This window comes from Prinia subflava, chromosome Z (genome assembly GCF_021018805.1).
Source record: "Prinia subflava isolate CZ2003 ecotype Zambia chromosome Z, Cam_Psub_1.2, whole genome shotgun sequence".
NCBI classification, from domain to species: Eukaryota; Metazoa; Chordata; class Aves; order Passeriformes; family Cisticolidae; genus Prinia; species Prinia subflava.
In genome coordinates this window covers 103136503-103154838 of record NC_086283.1, presented here as the reverse complement: position 1 = coordinate 103154838, position 18336 = coordinate 103136503, and the positions used below count along the sequence as shown (strand labels likewise).

The 18336-nt window shown below is 48.1% G+C and overlaps 1 protein-coding gene across 2 annotated transcripts in view; it reads right to left on the bottom strand.

The window, feature by feature from the left end:
• Positions 1–234: 234 nt before the first annotated feature.
• The window catches only part of ME2 (malic enzyme 2), a 38644-nt gene continuing 20542 nt past the window's right edge, over positions 235–18336 (bottom strand). For both annotated transcript variants that reach the window (XM_063421499.1, XM_063421500.1), the window contains exons 3-16: positions 17100–17233; positions 15647–15796; positions 14966–15041; positions 14449–14610; positions 13851–13954; positions 13442–13551; positions 13235–13332; positions 12243–12356; positions 12037–12151; positions 10985–11127; positions 7552–7654; positions 6763–6833; positions 6130–6228; positions 235–5327 (exon numbers count right to left, since the gene is read on the bottom strand). In XM_063421499.1, the coding sequence (XP_063277569.1) occupies positions 5178–5327; positions 6130–6228; positions 6763–6833; positions 7552–7654; positions 10985–11127; positions 12037–12151; positions 12243–12356; positions 13235–13332; positions 13442–13551; positions 13851–13954; positions 14449–14610; positions 14966–15041; positions 15647–15796; positions 17100–17233 (1629 nt within the window). In that variant the 3' untranslated portion in view covers positions 235–5177. The remainder of the gene's footprint in view (positions 5328–6129; positions 6229–6762; positions 6834–7551; positions 7655–10984; positions 11128–12036; positions 12152–12242; positions 12357–13234; positions 13333–13441; positions 13552–13850; positions 13955–14448; positions 14611–14965; positions 15042–15646; positions 15797–17099; positions 17234–18336) is intronic.

Here is an 18336-nt window from a genome sequence, read left to right as displayed (position 1 = left end):
GCCATGGCAGGGGGTGGGACTGGATGGTTGTTCAGGTTCCCTTCCAACTGAAACCACCCTCTGATTCCAGGATTCTAGGAAAAGACCTCAATGATCATCACATCCAACTATTTACAAACCCCTTGGCAAAGGGACTATTCCCAAACCTTTATAGATTAAGCGTTTTTCGTTTTTGTTGTGTTTTGGGGTGGGTTTTTTTTTGTTTATTTTCAAATAAAAGCCATCAGGTACGACTTAGGCAAAGGGAATGCATTTTTACTAAGAAAATAGAAGACTAGAACACACATTTCAACAGAGTTACAACGTTATAAAGTAGGAAGAAACCCCAACCAGTTCACATTTGACATACAGTTTTAGTTTCAGCTGAGCAATGACCCTCCCAGGCACAGCCAACCCCGCACAGACGTGGCTGGCACTGTTCTCACATGTGTCCCAGCAGGCTTACACTGATTTGCGTATAGGTAGATATGTTTAAGATAGATATAAATGCAGATTATTTTGCTGTTTTGTTGACAAACCAGTCCTCTTTAGTCCTAAGAGTATTTTTATTCCCTTTAGGAAGGATCTAGTTGAAGAATGGATAAGCCAAAGTCATTGGTATGTGGCAAGCTGAGTTCAGTCGAGTGCTGGCCCTGTGTTTGGGGAACATGACCTCCCAGCCAGGGCTCCTGCAGCAGGGGCAGGACGTGGTGACAGGACCTGTTCCTGCAGCTGCAGCCACGGCCCGCGGTGCCACCAGCGCCGTGGGTCAGTGTCATCCCCGTGAGTCTGTGCCATCCCCACGGAGCTGCCGGTGGCGGGGAAGCGCGGGTCCTGGAGCCGTGCTGGATCGCCCATCCCACAGGGTGCTGATACCATTCTGAGGTGTCTCTTGGGAGCAGGCAGGTCAGGGTAGGTCACACAGAGCTAGATGTGCCTTCAGCAGCAGCAGCTGAGCGGCTTTGCTCAAATTCAGCTGCCAAGCCAGTGCAGTCAGAGCTTTGCTCTGGATTTCCTCCTTCCATGTAACACCAGTGCCTGCCTGCTACCCACGGCTGTTAGGGAATGGGGCAGCAGTAGGTATCATCCCAGAGTCCAGAAATTGCAGTGGTTTCTCCAACGCAGCAAGCACTAGGAGTGAGGCAGCAGCTCAAACTGTTGTTGCACTGATCTGAGAGTTGCAGGCACCTCTGTGTGAGGGGCAGAGGAGCTCAGCCCTGCAGCTCCGCAGTGAGCCCGCAGCAAGTGAAAAACGGCTGGGACTGCCCGGGCCCAGAGTCAGCTGAACTAAAACCAGGGTTGGAGCTGTACAATAGTGATCCCCACTCTCCCACAGGAACAGTCACCACGGAGGGCTGCTAACGAGAAGCTAAAAGGTGTATCGTTCATCTTCGCAGGTACTACCAGAGGAGTGTGACAGAGTTACTTTATCCCCGTAAAATAGCGTGCTGGAAACAACAGTACAAGAGGAAGACACGCACTGACCACAGGAAACCTGTTACACACCACTCTGCAGGTAAAGTGTCACTTGGGTTGAAGCTTGGAAAATGAACACAACAGATCAGGATGCATCACTGTCCACAAATGTAACCAAGAACTTGTGCCACGAGTCACACTGGGGGTTTAAAATATATCAGACACAACATTTTAATCGTCTCCTTCTACATGTCATGTTGGCACCTGGGCAGAGGCTTCAGGAACACACAAACCTTTGCAACACCTTTGAGCAAAACCACATGTATTTTATAAAGAAAGGCTGTGCTTCATTAGATATCTTTACTCTCCCCTAAACACTCCTACAGGTTGCTGCCAAGAGGCTCAGTCCTGCTCTTGCAGCAAGGATTGGACAAATCCTGGAAAAGACTGACCTCAGTGAAGCTCCTGATCCTCAAAGAAGGGTTCTGCATATCCCAAAGAGATGTGGAAGACACTCTTCTATATCATTTTGTAAGTCACCAGGGCTGTGTGACAAGCTACAACACTGGTGGTCCTTTAGGCAATGTATTTTTTAAACTTACACTATGTAATGTGACAAAGTGCATCCTGGCGACACCTGTTTCCCTTTGCATACTGTCTAAGAGAATTTTCTGTACAGATAAAGATCAGTAAATATTTTGAATAAGCCAGCATACTGAAAAAAATCATGTTAAGTAGAATATGAAAAAGGAATCTGATTCCTTACTAGCCAGCAAGATTAGCAGTTGTAATTAGTTCAAGGATTAATTGTACCTGAAGAAAAACTGAACATGAATCTATGTATATTAAAATCCTACATATCAAAAAAACTAAAAAAGTCTGGAAAAGATGAAAGAGGGAGTGAAAAGGAGTAAAAAACTCTGTGAGCTGGCAGGTTACCTATTGCCAAGAGGAAACAATGGCTGCACATCGGAGGGAAAATCCCACCACGTCCACACTGCAAGCTACAGAGGATGCAGAGAGCCTGGCCAGACAAAGCCCAGGAGAGTGTGTGGCTCAGGTGTGACTGCGCTGCCCAGCTGCCCACCTGCCCACCTGGGACAGGGGACAGAGCAGCCAGACCTCCAGCACACCTGCAGCCCGGGCTGTTCCCGAGGGGAGCCCACAGGTCTGTTAAGGAATGCTTTTCCCTCACTCTGCACTGGGGTTTCCAGAAAAGTTACTGTGCAGGAACATTGGTGCTTGGGAGAATCCTGCTGCCAGCCGGTTCTCAACCATCACTCCTGGCAGCTGCTGAAACACAGCAGGGAGGCTGTGCCAGGAGGGGAAAGCACTGCTCAGAACAGGCAGCCTCCCTCGGCCTGGCTGTGGGTCCCCACACGGGAGCTCCCTTTGGGAACCAGGATCACTCCTGCCCAAAGCTGCTGCTCACAGGCCACTGCTTTCCCAAGCTCCAGCTTCTCCTGAGTGCTACCAATGGCCACTGGTTGCGGACACGAGCTGCAGTCCTTGAAAATAATCAAACTGAAGGGGTGGGCATGGACCTTTATTTCCTAAGGCAGAGCTTGGGACTGGTTCCCTGCCTCTGTGATCACTCTTAGCTGGGACATGAGATTGGTACATTTCTGGGTGTTTTTTGTTACTCATCTCTCTAATTGGACTGTTGGCAGAAGGGAGGAAGTGTGTGTTCCCAGTACTCTGGAATCCAGTGATGCAGAACTCCACTGGCACAATACAACAGGCTTCAGACAGAGCTGGATTTTCAGAAGGCAAAAATAATTCATACATTGAATAAATTACTTTTTTTCTCAGTAAGATCACTAATTTAAATACAATAAAAACAAGGCATAGCAAAAATAGATGAAAAAAACACTCTTTGTAAAAACATCCTATGTGTGTGTTGGTGTCTTTTGTAAATTTCCTTGCAAGTGCAAGCTCATGTCCATGTGCATCTCAGGACTCAGCAGTGATGCACTTCGAGCCCCACCACACAACATTTTACCACAGCTTGAATACCACAGTTTTTTCTCTACATCAGTCTTTTCTGTGTTTATATAATCAGTCTTCTTTCCCCAGTTAGGCAGTGCCTTCCCAAAGTTTACTGTTCTTTGTATGAACATAATTTTAGAGGCAAAGATTAGACTGTAGGCACCTAAGGGTGTACTGAGACCATTTTCCCTGCTCTGTCCTGGCCTGTTGTGTGGAGACTGCATTTTCGTGTATAATTGAGGGTATGAGAGCAGTGCCTGCCATGGTAAATCCTAAGCAAACGTTTCTCTGTCTCTTTGGGTGATGTTTGCCAGTGCAGCACTGCTGGCACATCTGTCTGTCTGTTTGCTCCTGTCCTTTTTCTGCCTTGCTGCAGCAGACTGTGGGACAGCACAGTGTCCTCATTTCTGCACACCTGGGGAGGTCACAGCCTGTGGCCATCACGGGGTGTCCTTGCCTGTCCCTGCAGAGTGCCCAGGGCCCGTCAGCCCCCGCGGCATCTGGGGAGTGTACGCTGTGGTGTCTGCAGCCAACGTGCAGCACCACCCCCAGAGAGAGAAAACTCTACTGCAAATTTCTGTTCTCACACAAGAACTCTGACAAACCAGGCCTGAAAGTGGGGTAAGTTGGAGTGATCAATGCAGACCCTGTAGGCATTGCATCTGTTGAGTCCAGTACTCACAGTGGCTGGGAGATACGGGACCAGGAGCACAGGGAATGTTCAGTCAGACTCGTGTGAACAGCTGCCTGACAACTATTTCTGTTTCAGCTTCATCAGCTGCCTACAGGGTGCTTGTTTGAAGTGAGCCCACTTTGGAGCTTTTGAGTCAGCAATGGCATAAAGCATCACACGTGAGTCTTTTTCTGAGAACAAGAGGATGCAAGGGAGGAAACAACCTGGCTTAAAACAGAATCTTGAAAAAATTTAAAAAAAACCCAAAAACATCCTTTGGTACATCATGCTGCAGTCCATTGTGTAAAATCTCCTCGTAAAATCTATAAAGGATTTCCATAAATTACTTCATAAATTACTACCCGGTAAAATTTATTCTGCAATAGCGCAGCTTTGTTTTTAAAAGCTATTAAGTGATTAATATTATTTTCAGGCTTTCCAAGGACAATTTGAACTAGTTCACATTTTTCCTGAGAACAGATTTCACGGAGTGATGAAAACAAAACTGCAAACTTTGCTGCATACTCCACACATGTACATCGTGCTGCTCCTCAAGGAAACAGCAGCCAAAGCCACAAGGATGTCTGGACATGAGCATCCTTAAACATTAAACAAAACAGAAGGCCCATTAGACTCTTGAACTTGTCTTTAACTGCCCTTTTTTTTCTTTTTTTTCTATGGCAAGTGGTCTCCCTTGATGTCACAGCTAATGCAGTGTGACAACACCAGGACAATTAGAAGACTGATTATTAAAGGCAGAAATAAATCACTGTAGAGATCAGCAGTGATGAGAGAGCTATAGTTCATCATCAAACACATGTAGCTGAGCTATCATCAATGGAATTTTTCACTGTGGTGCTGGCTCTAAGCTAGAAATGTATTTAAATTAATTTTGCAAGGCTCTCTCATCCCTGCGGCAGATGCCGTCATCCATACAATTCATCAGGTACTTGGGAGAAATCAGGTGAAAAACGGGGTATAAGGAGGAAAAAACCAAAACAAGGCAACGAAACAAGCACAAATAAATTAGAGGAGTCAAAGATCATGATTTAAGTTGGTCTGAGAAAGGGATCCCTGCAGAGTAGGAGGTGCTGCCTGAGGAGTGCGGCGCGGCGGCGCGTCAGTGCACCTTGGACTCGGGCCAGTCGTACACGTCCGGCATGAAGGACTCGTACTCGTAGGTCCACACCTTGGAGCGGATGTAGCGGCTCTTGTCGGCGGGCTCGGGGTAGTGGAAGGCCATGTTGTTGGCGTACAGGAACTCCATCACCTGTGGGAGAAACCGCCACGGCTCAGCCTGCTGCCGGCATGTGGGATTGTGTTTTATGGAAATGGTTTGCTCTGGCTCACCCCTGGAAAGTGCATGGTTTATCTGTACCCTCCCTGCAGTATCGTGTGTCTGTAACTCTATTGGCTGAAGAATCTTACCGCGCCTACTCTGAACCTTCCTGTTAAGAGTGCAGACGGAGAGGGCTTGCCCTCTTTGCCCCTCTTTGCCCAGGAGGTCTCTGGAGGCTCCCCTTCCCTCTCTCCCCTTCCCTCTCTCCCCTTCCCTCTCTCCCCTTCCCTCTCTCCCCTTCCCCCTCTCCCTCAGTGACCATGCTGCCTTCCCGGAGTAAGACCCCAAATAAACCCTCATCTCATCAGCACCCCACCAGCATCTAGAGTCTCTTTACCTGCCAGCATGCGAACACCCACGACCCCAGAGCCCGGGGGGCTCCCGGGGAACCTTCCCCAAGATCCCCCTTAAATCTAAACCACAACACCGGCACACGCAGTGCCCCAGAACACAGCCAGCAGCTCCGGGGTCCTTACAGCCCCCCAATGCCTTGGACAGCACGCCAGAACTCAATGTCAGCAACCAGAGGGGCGTGATTGTGGCCCATCACTGCTGCCAAGCTGGAGCATCCAACAAAGGGAATGTTTTCATGCTCGTCTCTTACTGCAGGCACAAAGAGCTGGGTGTTTTGTGCCCAAGCACCTCGTGTTCGAGGGTCACGCTGTGCAATTCAGCAGGTTAACGTACACATAAACCACGTTCAGTGCAGTGCAATTTTATGTCTCATACTCACCTTGACAGCAATATGAATAGAAACTTCCCTGATATTGGACAGTGGAGGATAAAGTCTGCCTTGTGCAAGCTCTTCATCTGTCAACTGTTCTGCCAGTGCCTGAGTTAGAGAAACAAACACTTTTTAATAACCGCCCCAAAATGTGACTAATAACGTGCTAGAGCACTGAGAGAATCAAGTTGCAGGGCTCTTAGCACCAGAGTGCTCCTAAAGCACTGGAATGAGGCAGTCAGGATCTCACTGTTTTCAGTTTGAGGAACTGAGAATCAGCACACTGTGACTGTAAGCATTTGGCAAAACAAGCCCTGGTATTTTGAGAGATGAATTCCCCACAGCCACAGAAACCCCTGCCTCAGTGCCAGCTGCAGAACCCACAGCAGGGCAGGGCAGGGCCCTGCTGCCACAATAATTTACACAGGGACATACTTCCTAATTCATTAAAACTGCAATGGAACCTGATTCTTGGCAGAATCTTGTTTGATCAAAACACTTTTTTTTCCCCCTCACTGTGGAGGGATAATCCAACAGAAACCAAACAGGAAACCACTGTGTTTCACCAGGATTTGAGAAAAGTGCCCATCAAGCCGTCCCTGTCATGTCAGGAGCCACAGCCTGCTCTGCTCCCAGACTTACCTTGGCAGCCTCTAGGAACACCTTATCACTGATGTGCCGGACACTGCTGAGGATCACAGCCAGAGCCACGCCTGCAAGGAAATCCCTGCCAGTTAGGGCCACATCAGGGTACAATGGGCAGCCCGCTGCCGAGAAGCTGCGAGTCATCTCCAGAGCTATTCTTGAAAATCTTCCCGTAGCTTTCTGCACACACTGACAGAGCCACAGGATGGCTCCAGGTAGAGACTCTAAGGATCATTTTGTTCCAACCCCTGCCCCGGGCAGGGTTCCACACTCACAACACTGTTACCATGTGTGCAGCCAGTGGCCACAGGAGGTGGCTTTCAGAAGGGGTTGGAGCTTTGCACCTCAGGGAGGAAAGGGGAAGGCACAGAAACATCCCCAGTGCTAGTTTTCTACCCCCCGTTGTGCAGATACAACTCTAAAACTATGAATTCTGAGAATTATTAGCATAAATTCAGGTGCATATTAACATTTATTTTCTCCTTTCCTCCCCAAACAAGCAGCAGAACCCATAATGCGGCAGCTTCCACAGCCTATAGTAACACCCTTCTGTTTTCTTAGCAATACTCAGCTGGGTTTGCTCACTGTGTGGCACGTGGAGCTGCACGTGCCCCACATCCAGCCGGAAACTGATTGTCCTTCAGTCACTCATTTTCCCAAGTTCTCACATGCTGGCAACACCTCTGCATGCTGCTTTGCTAATTGTGCCTCGTGCAGCAAGGGAACTGAGAAAAGGTGCAGGCAGCCCAGTGTTAGAGATCAAACAGTGGCAGTTTCATTTATTACCTGGGAAAATGTAAGCGTTGTTTCCCTGGCCGGGTTTGAAGGTCCTTCCGTCCTTCAGAGTCACCAGCTCGAAGGGGCTGCCGCTGGCAAACAGGCACCGGCCCTGGAGAGAGGGATGGTCAGGGAGGCAGCCCAGCAGGGCCAGAGCCTCCCCACAGCCACGGACAAGATCTGCTCGTGTGAGCACTCGCTGGCCTGGGAGGAACTCACACACACAGCATGAGGTGTGTTAACCCTTATCAGCACCACAGGCACAGCCACAGGGCCCCTGCAGACTCACAAGTAACATGCACTGCCAAAGCAGGCTGGAAGCAGTGGAAATAAAACATCACTTTCCTGCTGGAGGGTGGGAGGGCAGAGGGAGGAACTGCTGTGTCACACTTGTGCTGCCGACAGCAATGAGAGGAGTGAATAATGTGCTTTGCTTATCCTTGCTTTGGAAAGGATTTCAGTTGGCACAAAATATCAAAACATGTCTGAGTGTGAACCACGCCCTCTAGATAAATGACCCTCATCTCAAGCAGTAAAGCCACTGAAAGTAAAAAAATCTTGACTTTCTTTTGAGTAACAGGTTTAGGAATATCAGTTTAAAATCTTCAAGGCTCCTCAGGACTACTGTGTTTGAAAACAAATCCCCAAAGAAGCTGAAGGCTCTGGAGATGTGTTTGAATGTCAGGGCATACCCGCGATAAGAGCCTTTTTGTGGAGGGAGCAAAGCAAATGGATGCAGGAGAGGACAGGACAAAAAGACAAAGGAAATTAAAAGGCAGCAGAAGCCCACAGAACACACAGGGCCTTCGACAGCCTTATTGCAGGTGCCATCTAGTGGGAAAAAAATGAGGAATGAAAGGTTAGTGACGGTGTCTTTGTTTCTTTGTTGCCTCCAGTGTAGCCTGAGACAGGCAGGATCAGGCTGTCCCCGAGGCCTGGGGACACAGGGTGTGACAGCTCCGATCCCTAACGGCCTGACAAACTCCACTAGCTATATGACAAAGCAAGTGAAGCTGCAGATTTTCAGAGAACCACACGATAGTCAGGGTTCTGGAGTCCATTTCCTACGTAATTACTGCATCCCGATAGGAAAATATATTTTGAAGGGCAATTGAGGACATTTCAGAGAACCAAAGAGCATCGTGAGAACAAACAGCTGAACTGTAGGAAAGTTTAAAGAGACAGAAACATTACAGAATTTATGAGTAAGGACTGCAACAAAACTGCCCCCGTTCATTTACTGACCAGCAGTGCTTAATTGTCCAAATAACTCACACGTAAAAATAACTGGAAATACGGAAAACCATTAATAAAAGAACAAATGGGTGCAATACAGGGGGGAAAAACCCCAAAGATCTTCTCTCCACTGGGCTCAAACTTTACTGTTAACACCACTGTGCTCTTACAGCTCCTGCAGGGAAGATGCCTGACACCTGGGAGCACTGCCTTGCCTCTGCTCCTGACAGTGACAGCCACACTGAGGACCAGCCCCTCGGGGCTCAGCACTCAGCCATGGCCAAACAGTCAGCCTCTTGCCTTAAAACATCTGCTGATATTCTATAAGAAGTGCAAGCAAAAATTAGGCTGGTTCCCCTCTTAATTGGGCTCCTGGCCTCCTTCACCTAGAGACAGCAGCAGTTTTTACATTTATTTATGCCAACTGAAGTCTTGGTTGACACAACCAGCTCCTGTTTACCTTCTATCCAAGATACTGGAATTTATACACTGAAACACTGCCCAGCTCACTGTTCTGGTTAATGCAACATATTTGAGTGATATTAAACCACCTTCATTTAAAAGTTTGTCCAGGGCAGGAATGGGGCTAGGAAGGGTCTGGAGCCCCAGGAGAGGCTGAGGGAGCTGGGAAGGGGCTCAGCCTGGAGAAAAGGAGGCTCAGGGGGGACCTTGTGGCTCTGCACAGCTCCTGACAGGAGGGGACAGCCGGGGGGGCTCTGGGAACAGGGACAGGAGGAGAGGGAACGGCCTCAGGCTGGGACAGGGGAGGCTCAGGTTGGACAGCAGGGAAAATGTCTTTACCTAAAGATCTGTCAGTCCCTGGCACAGCTGCCCAGGGCAGTGGTGAAGGCCCCATACCCTGGGGGGATTTAAAATTGGTGTGGCTGTGGCACTTGGGGACAGGGATCAGTGCTGGCCGGGCAGTGCTGGGGAATGCCTGGGCTGGATGGTGTGAGGGCTTTGCCGACCCAGAGGATTTTACTGTTAAAAGATAAGATCCAGACTTGGTCCGGGGGCTGCTACTCCAGGATCCCCTCTGTGCTGCAGATCTCGGCAGCAGGAGTGTCCTGAGCTGACACAAACGTGGGTGTCAGGTGGGGACATGGAGTGCTGGGGCTGTGATGCTGGTAGCTGAGCCCCACGGACAGTGCAAGGGAGGAGTTCAGAGCCTGCAGCAAGGAACAAGGAGAGGTCTCCACCCACCCATTTTCACATATGAGTCGCCTGATTTGGGATTGTTTTAAAAAACAGAAAAAACAGACAGTCCTTCCGTAAGCCGCACCCCTGGAGCCTGCAGGCAGGCGCTGAGGCCAGCACAGAGACCTCAGCAGCTCTGCAGGCTGCAGGGTGGAGGAGAGGCACCAGCAGCCGGCTCAGAGCCTCACAGCCACCGCTGTGCCTGCGCGGAGGTGCAGCCCCAACCTCCCTCCCCTCGGGCTCCCTGCAGAGGCCATCAGCCTCGCACAAAAACCTCTGCAGAAGGATAAAAGACTGCCTTCATTAAAGGCAGAGCCAAGCTCTGGACCTGCTATTAAGGTAATGGTAGAGCTATTAAGAAGAAACCAGCCCAAAACCCCAACTGCCGAGCTCCGCCGGGTGTGTGGGCTCCGAGGGGAGGGTGCAGAACGGGGTGTGTTTGTTCCTGGCTGACTCATTCCGAGTGTGGTGGTGCCAGCGTGCGAGAAGCAGCTGCTGTGGCCGGGGACAGAGGCCACCCCTGCCCGGAGACAGGAGGGGACAGAGGCCACCCCTGCTCGGGGAGCACAGGGCTCCACGGGTCACTACTGACAGCACCTGCAGGACTGCTAGCACAGCTCCTGCACTGCTGCAAGGGCATCACCTGCTGCCAGGACTCTGCTCAGCCTTTACACTGCAATGCTTGCTCTTAGGCTCTGCTGCGAGGCCAACACGCTTCATCAAAACACAAAATAATTAAAAAGGGTTAAATTAAACAAGAGTTAATTGATCAAAGCCATGTAACAGTACTGCTGGTCATTCTCTTAAAGAAGTGGTAACAAGATTGAGGCTATTTTAAGCTTTGCAAAATGTCATCAGCTAAAAATCAAGACCTCTTTTCAAATCACCCCCATCTACTTTTGCCAGAAGGCAAGAAAGAACTGTACTCTTACATCACAAAGTCCAAGTCAGAACAGAATTTGAGCCCCCACAAACAGTCCCACCAGGCAGCAGCTCTGAGTTCACACACCTCTGTCACCGTGTAAGCCTCCTCTGCTGTGCACTCAGCCTTCACCGTGGGGTTGCTCAGTGCAAATATGATGGGTCGCTCGTTGATGGAAGCCATGGCTTTGAGCACATCCTGGGAGAAGAGACGCCCTGCCCCAGCAACTCCTGGAGGGGATGGAAACACACGGAGACAGAATCAACCTCGGCTGCCTCAGGGCAGGGGACAGCCTCCCTACACTGAGCTCATGTCAGCCCTCAGGTCTCCCACCCGGAGCAAAGCTTCTCTGGCAGCTGGAGATGGAAACCAGGCACTGCTCCTGGCTGGCTGACACTCACAATTTTCACAGAAACATCTACTGATATGCTCCAGAAGCCTATTTCACATTATTTTTTGGTGTGGATGGGTACAAAGAATGTGGTCCTGGATAAGCAAGAGGGAATTCCAGGTGCTTTGTGGATGATTCATCCCAGCTGGGTGTTAGCAGTGCAATGCACACCTGACACTGGTGCTCCTGACCACACCCAAACCCAGAGGTACAAACACACAGCTATGGTGTATTTGTACAGTGGTTACAAGTTTCAGGGTACTCAGCCAAAATCCCCCTCTCCTTTCCAAGTAAAGCACGTGCAAAGGAAATTGCAGTCACACCAGGAAATACCTGTAATCCTATCTGTTCTCTGCAGATAGCCACAGTAGTAAATAAATACCTACAGATGTCAGTGACCTAAGAGGTGCTGTGAACTGCAGCATGGAACTGCTCCTACCAGCTGTGCTGCTGGCAGAGTCTGACCAGGGGAGGTGGCTGGGGGACAGAAGGTCAGAAAATACCTGAACAACCCAAGTTAGGAATCTCCTGTAGAAAACACCATGGTTGTGGCTGCTCTCTGTCACTGAGGACACAAAGTTCAGAACGAGCATCACAGCTCAGTATATTTTCAAGTAGAAAATTGTCCTCCCATTTCCATCTTATTTACACGAGCAGAATTGCAGATGGCCATCACCAAGCTCCCTGAAGCCCAGTTAGCAAATTAAAGGCACCAAAACCCAAATTATAGAAGAACAACCTCACTTACCGATGATAGCTGAAGGCTGCAGTACATTCACTGCCTCTACAAATGTCTTTGGTATGTGCTCTGGAGGCTGATGTGTGAATGGTTCTTGGTGGGAATCCACCTTCTGCTCCCGGCCCTGCAGGTGAAACATTGGTTCCTGCTGTGAGAGGACAGGGAAGGCAGTGCTCACCTGCGCTGTGGGACTCCCAGGCGTGGTGCTCCCCTACCTGAACCAGCAAGCCGTGCTTGTCAAACATCCATATTCTCCTGGAGGCCTCCTCGCAGGACACACCGCTTTCCATCATAGCCATAACAATGAGGTTTGCAATCCCCAGGGCGGCCTGGCGGATGGAAGGACTTGAGTTTGTAACAGGTCACAGAACAGCTCTGCCATCACAACCCTGCTGAGGATCCCCACAAAGACCCCTCTGCCAGTCTGCTCGCAGGCGCAGGAGATGTTTCCCTGGGTGGGGCAGGCTCCTGGAGCAGCAGACACAGCTGCAGGCAGGACAGGAGGGGCAGCTGTCCCCGGTGCTGTGAGCTGTGCCAGCCCAGCAGCCACTCCAGGGCAGCCCAACCCAGCAGGGACAGGACACCACGACACCAGCGCCAGGCTGTGTGCCCTCTGCCCCTCCTGCCCGAGAGCACGGCCTGGCTGAGGGCAGCAGGAGGGTGTGGCTGGCCCCGTGTGCCTCCCCCGGCAGGAGAAATGAGGCAGAGCAGGGCTCAGAGCAGCACCGGCCAATTACTGCCATCAGGGCTTTTCCCCAGATGGAGAACTTCCCAGATAATTAAGTTATTTTGTCAGCACCACAGGAGCAATTGTGCTGATGTACCAAGAAGCACAGCGCTGCTCCTGGCACTGCAGCACCAGTAACTGAATCACCTTGCTGAGAAAAACTCCCTGTACTTCTCTCTGGTGCTATAAAAATTAACAAGATGGTCTCACTACATCACAATTTTATGGTGAGTTTCCCTTCAAATACACACAGGTCCCTGATGCTTTTTTCAAGGCCATGCAGGAAAACAAAAAACGTGACTCCCTGCAAATGTTAAACACCTTTCACACAGTCCTGTTTAAGCAGAGTCCTTTCTGCTAATGCATTTCAGCTGGCCTTATGTGAAAAGTTGTGCTATGGAATTCCGAGAAAATCTCCAGGATGAGAAAATACACATTTCAAATATCTCTTCCTGCTCTCGGGCCCTTGGGATGGCTCACCTCTCCTGCTCCAAGGAACAGCACTTTCTGGTCTGTGAGCGGTTTCCCAGTGGCTTTCTGTGCTGCCAGCAGTCCTGCCAAGGCCACTGAGGCCGTCCCTGTAAAAGCAGAGCAAATCTGAGGGCAGCTGAACACATCTACATGGCAGGTTGTGGCTTTGGGAAAAGTTTCTGCACAGATATTAAGGAACATGAACAAAGGCTATACCTTGAATATCGTCATTGAAGGTACAGTACTTCTCTCTGTATTTCCTTAGGAACCGGAAAGCATTGTGGTTTCCAAAGTCCTCAAACTGGATGAGCGTGTTCTGGCCGTACCTAGAACATGGCAAACACCCCCATCACCTGACAGAGATAGAGAAAACAGCAAACCCTGCACGTAATCAGCTATCTCTGGAAGCAGGCTGTCCTCAGGCCAGTCACTGCCGAGCAGCTCTGTCTCCATTCTGTGCCTATTTACAGATAACAACGAGCAGCATGTTCTAGGTCACTGAGGATGTCACTCCAGGGACAGATACACACGCCTGTCTCAGCTTCTGGTGCTTTCCTTGCTCCTCAGATGGCTGCTCCAAGGACAGTGCGTTAGGGCTGCTCTGTGCAGAGCACTCGTGCCATACCTGTCTGTGATGGCTTCCATAAATTCATCTATCAGGTCATCGTAGACCTGCGAGCGATCCCTCTTCTGGTACAGCCCCATGTAGAACGGATCTTTTAGGAGTGTCTGAGGGAGAACAAACCAGAGAGCAGCAGGATGAACCCCTTCCCCAGCACACACCCAGCAGGGCTCACAGGAGCACATCTCACACCGGAGATGCTGCAGTTACACAGCCCCTCTAGCAGCCTCCAGTCTGTATCAGTGTTCTGTAATTTCAGCTGGCACCTGGGGCTGGAGATGGCCACTTTTAAAATGGAACAAATCAATACTGTGAACAATAAACTGCTTTAATAAATCTAATTCCCATTTCCAGCTTCTCAGAAGTCAGGTCAAAACTGACTGCCTATTTTGCAGTGTTTCAGCATTCCAATTACTTCCAGATGCACCCTTTCATGGACAAATTAATGGGCACTTTTAAATCGGTGTATAGTGAATCCCAAACCATTTAGCCTTTGCATAAAATATTCAGGTTTATCTTAAATGAAAGTGCTCAGAAAAAATACACTGCTATAGTGTGGAATATATTTTAAAAACTCCTCATTTTTATAGGGGTGACTCACTGTGTTATCAGTCCCAACGTCGATGCACACAGGCAGGCATTTATCTGGGTGTATCCCTGCACAGGCTGTGTACAAACACAGCTTTCCCACTGGAATTCCCATCCCGTACACCCCCAGGTCTCCAAGACCCAGTATTCTTTCTCCATCAGTGACGACAACAGCCTGATGAAAAAATAGTAATAATTAAAAAAGCACATCAAATCATACATGATCACTGAAAACTACAAAGATTAGATCAATAGCAGTTGTGGTTTTTCCCAGACACAAACTGAGGTATGTTTGCACAGTCAAACGAAGAACAGGTGAGGAATATTTTCCTCAATCCATAAACCCCATATTTAGGATAAACCACTGATCTCTAAGATATGCATTACCTTAATTAGCTGCATTCTGCCATCATCACTAAAGAGCCAAGAATGCATTACTTAATATTTATGTTTCCATCAAATACTAGTAGATGTTAAAATACTCAGCTGAGATGGAATGACAACTGGAAACTAAATCACAGTGACAGTACCTTAACGTCATTCTCTGGCCAGTTGTTCACAATTGACCTGATGTGGCCTCTGTCTGAGATAGAAATAAATAATCCTCTGAAAGAAAAAAACCACAAACCCATAAACCAGAAATATTTTGTGGGTAACAGTTATAAATTTCATTTTGCTTCTGTAAAATTAAATGTCAAACAGGGCAATTTAAAATTCAAAATTTTACAGCCACTGACATAAATTGCTCAAAGGACAATGTCTGTTCTTGCCTGGGGCATGAACCTAAGGAACCCACCTGGAACCACCCCTCTTCAGCAGGGAGTGAGGGTGATGTCCAGAAATCCCTTTCGATCTACACTACTTTCCAGACGTCAGAACCTGACCCTCAGAAGGGGCTCTGACAGCTGGGGCAATCCCCCTGGAACTACAGAGCTGTATCACATCTAGGAAGAGCTGGAAATGGGGCTGAAGCCCTGCACTTGGGGTATTTATTTATGTGACCCATCTCCATGTCTGTTTTCAAATGTTTTGTTCTCAGTATAAACTGTGTCCTGAGATGTACTTTAACAAACTTTTACTGCCCTGACTTGGCACAAGCCTCGTGTAGCTGAACCCGAATGAAAATGGAAACAAACTATTTCCAAACCTCAGGCAGGAACGCAGAGAAAATGACACTGAAAGCAGCAGGAATGTGTGTTTGCTGTCCTTACTTTGGTCTCCTGAAGATGTGTCCGTACTGGGAGCAGGCCAGGCCCACTGTAGGAGTGTACACAATCGGCATTAACCGCTCAATATCGTCCTGCAGCACTCTGTAGAACAGCTTCTCATTTCTCTCCTGGATCCCCATTATGTAGATATACCTGTAATTAATCAACACAAGGGAAAACACCACTTGCTGCCTCCCATTCCTGCTTATTTCCTCATGGAAGTCCCACTCCTCCTTTAGGCTTCCAGCACTGAAGGGAAGCTGGGAGAGAGGGAGCAGGAGCACTGAAAAGGTGAAATGGAAATGCTGGCTGGGGCACACCATGTGTGCTGGCCAGGCAGTGCACACGGTGTGATAAAGGACAACCCACGGATTTACTGCAGGATGCAGCAGGGAGTCTCGTTACTGTTATAAACAAAACTGTAACAAAACAATTTTTCACTCAAGGAATCTGTGCCTTGTGAATCCCGACATAAAACACACGTCAAGTAAACTGAGCCCTATCAGAAAGCTCATTCTGGAGGACTAACGTGGTGTGTAAATTAAATCTGAATTTCTGCAAATTTACCCAGCAGTTTACTGTGTATCAACCCATACTCAGTCCTGCTGCCCCGACGACATAAAAATAATGAATTAGGAATTTGCCTTAGGCTACAGCAACTGGGCACTCGGCCAGTACAGATGACACGAGTGTTTTGGACCAGCAAGTGACATGATGTGGATTTAAGAGCCATCTTTCAGTTCTGATGAGAACAAAAGAGCTTTGATGTGGTCCAGCGAGCCCCAAACCATTACAGTTCTCCTCCTGCCTGCAGGAGACTGTGTATTTTTACAGGCAGAGATACATAAAGATTATGTGAAAACAGTAACAGGATGCTGAAAACACAGCACTCTAAAAATAAAAGACAGCACAATCCTTTGCAGTTCACCAAACCAGTGGATTAAGCAATAAAAGATATTAAAAAAAATACACATTATGAGACTTAAAATTCTACTCTCGTAGTTCCTTTTTAGCAGTAACTACTGTATATGTTAAACACTGGTTTTGCTACCTCAAATGCTCAATTTACCTTCATTATCATACATTTTTATAGAGCAGGCTGAATGCCACCTCCTGTGCTCTAACAACCTGCCACTCCATCTTACATATCACAGAAAGACGTATTACAAGTTACAGGCAGGTTTGCAGCTTTGTTACTCATTTTCACACATTCTCTTCTGCTGTTTTATGACCATGGAATACTAAAAAAAAAAAAAAAGCTTCCCAACCTCATTTAACCACAGGATGAAAGCAGTTTTCTGTGCCAAAGTGAAAATAACACCCAAGAACTGGAAAACCCAGTGAAGGCACTAGAAACTTTGGTTATCCCCACACAGTGTTTTCACATTTCCATTTCATTTCCAGCCCCAATATTCCCGTTCACTCCCACACAGGACAAGGCCAGAGCAGCGCTTACTTTTCCAAGGGGTCAGTCATTTTTGCCAAATTCTTGTGGAAGCGTAAGGCTTGGATGTCTTGTGTCTCTATTTTGGGAGGTAGGAGTCCCTGCAGCCCAAGCATTTGTCGCTCGTGTAGGGTGAAGGCCATGCCCTGGAAACGAGAGGTGAGCAACAATTATCAAATCTTGCCCCAGGAACTTCCTTTTCCAGGAACTGCTGCACTGCACCCTTTTCTCCGGGCAGGGCTTGGGTGTGTTTGCCTCTCCTGGGGTTTTCCTCACAATCTGTGGGCATTCCTTTCCACCACAGCCTGCCCACACTCCTGTGACCTTGTGCCCTGTGCCAGATTTCACTGTGGGACTGGAGAGCAGCTAAGACATCCCGCTGCAAAGGGATAAAAGTGAAATAACAGCTGCTTTTTCAATTGCTTCACGTGGGTCACCCAGGCTGGGCCCTACAGCCGCAGACAATAACATTCAGCCCACAGATTTTTATCTGAATTGCTCCATTTGCTGCTTTTTTCTGGACACATTCAGTAATACAGCCTGATGCCCAAGTTACTGAATTGCCCTAAGGCTTCTATTAAGATCACATCTATCAAGTTCAACCCAAATATTACATTTGCTTTTAGGGATAGATCTAATCTATTTGTCTACTATCAAAACCCCTCATTGGTAGCAAATTAGAAGAGTTCAACTGCAAAACCTTCCCATTCTTCTCCATTTGGGAGACCAAGAGTGGACAAAGTGTGGACAACATTTAAATACTAAATGGAACTGTTTCTCAACTTCCAGATTCTTACAGCCAAGCTAAAGAAAAAAAACAAACCAAAATTAAAAGAAGCTTTCCAAGGTTTGCTTTATGCGTTGTAACTACACTCCAAATTCCTCCTGCCATCAGAAAGGTCAGAGAAGTCACAGCTATTTGTAGAAAGCATACCCATTCAAAAATTTCTGCAAAGAGTTGTAGTGTAATTCATCACACCTTTATGGTTTCCAAGCAATACTCCTTAGAGAAAAAAATCCTATCATTAAAATAATTACCATTTTTACGTGATTTTTGTCTTTCTATTTAGGTCATATTTAATATCAGTTTGTGGGAAATAGAAAAAGCAGAAAACTCTGTTTACAGCAGTGTGGATGTAGGCCTAGAGCTAAAAAGACACAAGAATGAGGACCTGGAACAGTAAGACTATGTTTTTGTGCTGTGTACAGTTAGGCCTTAGCAAGTAGAAAAATACGTTAGGCAAGATAA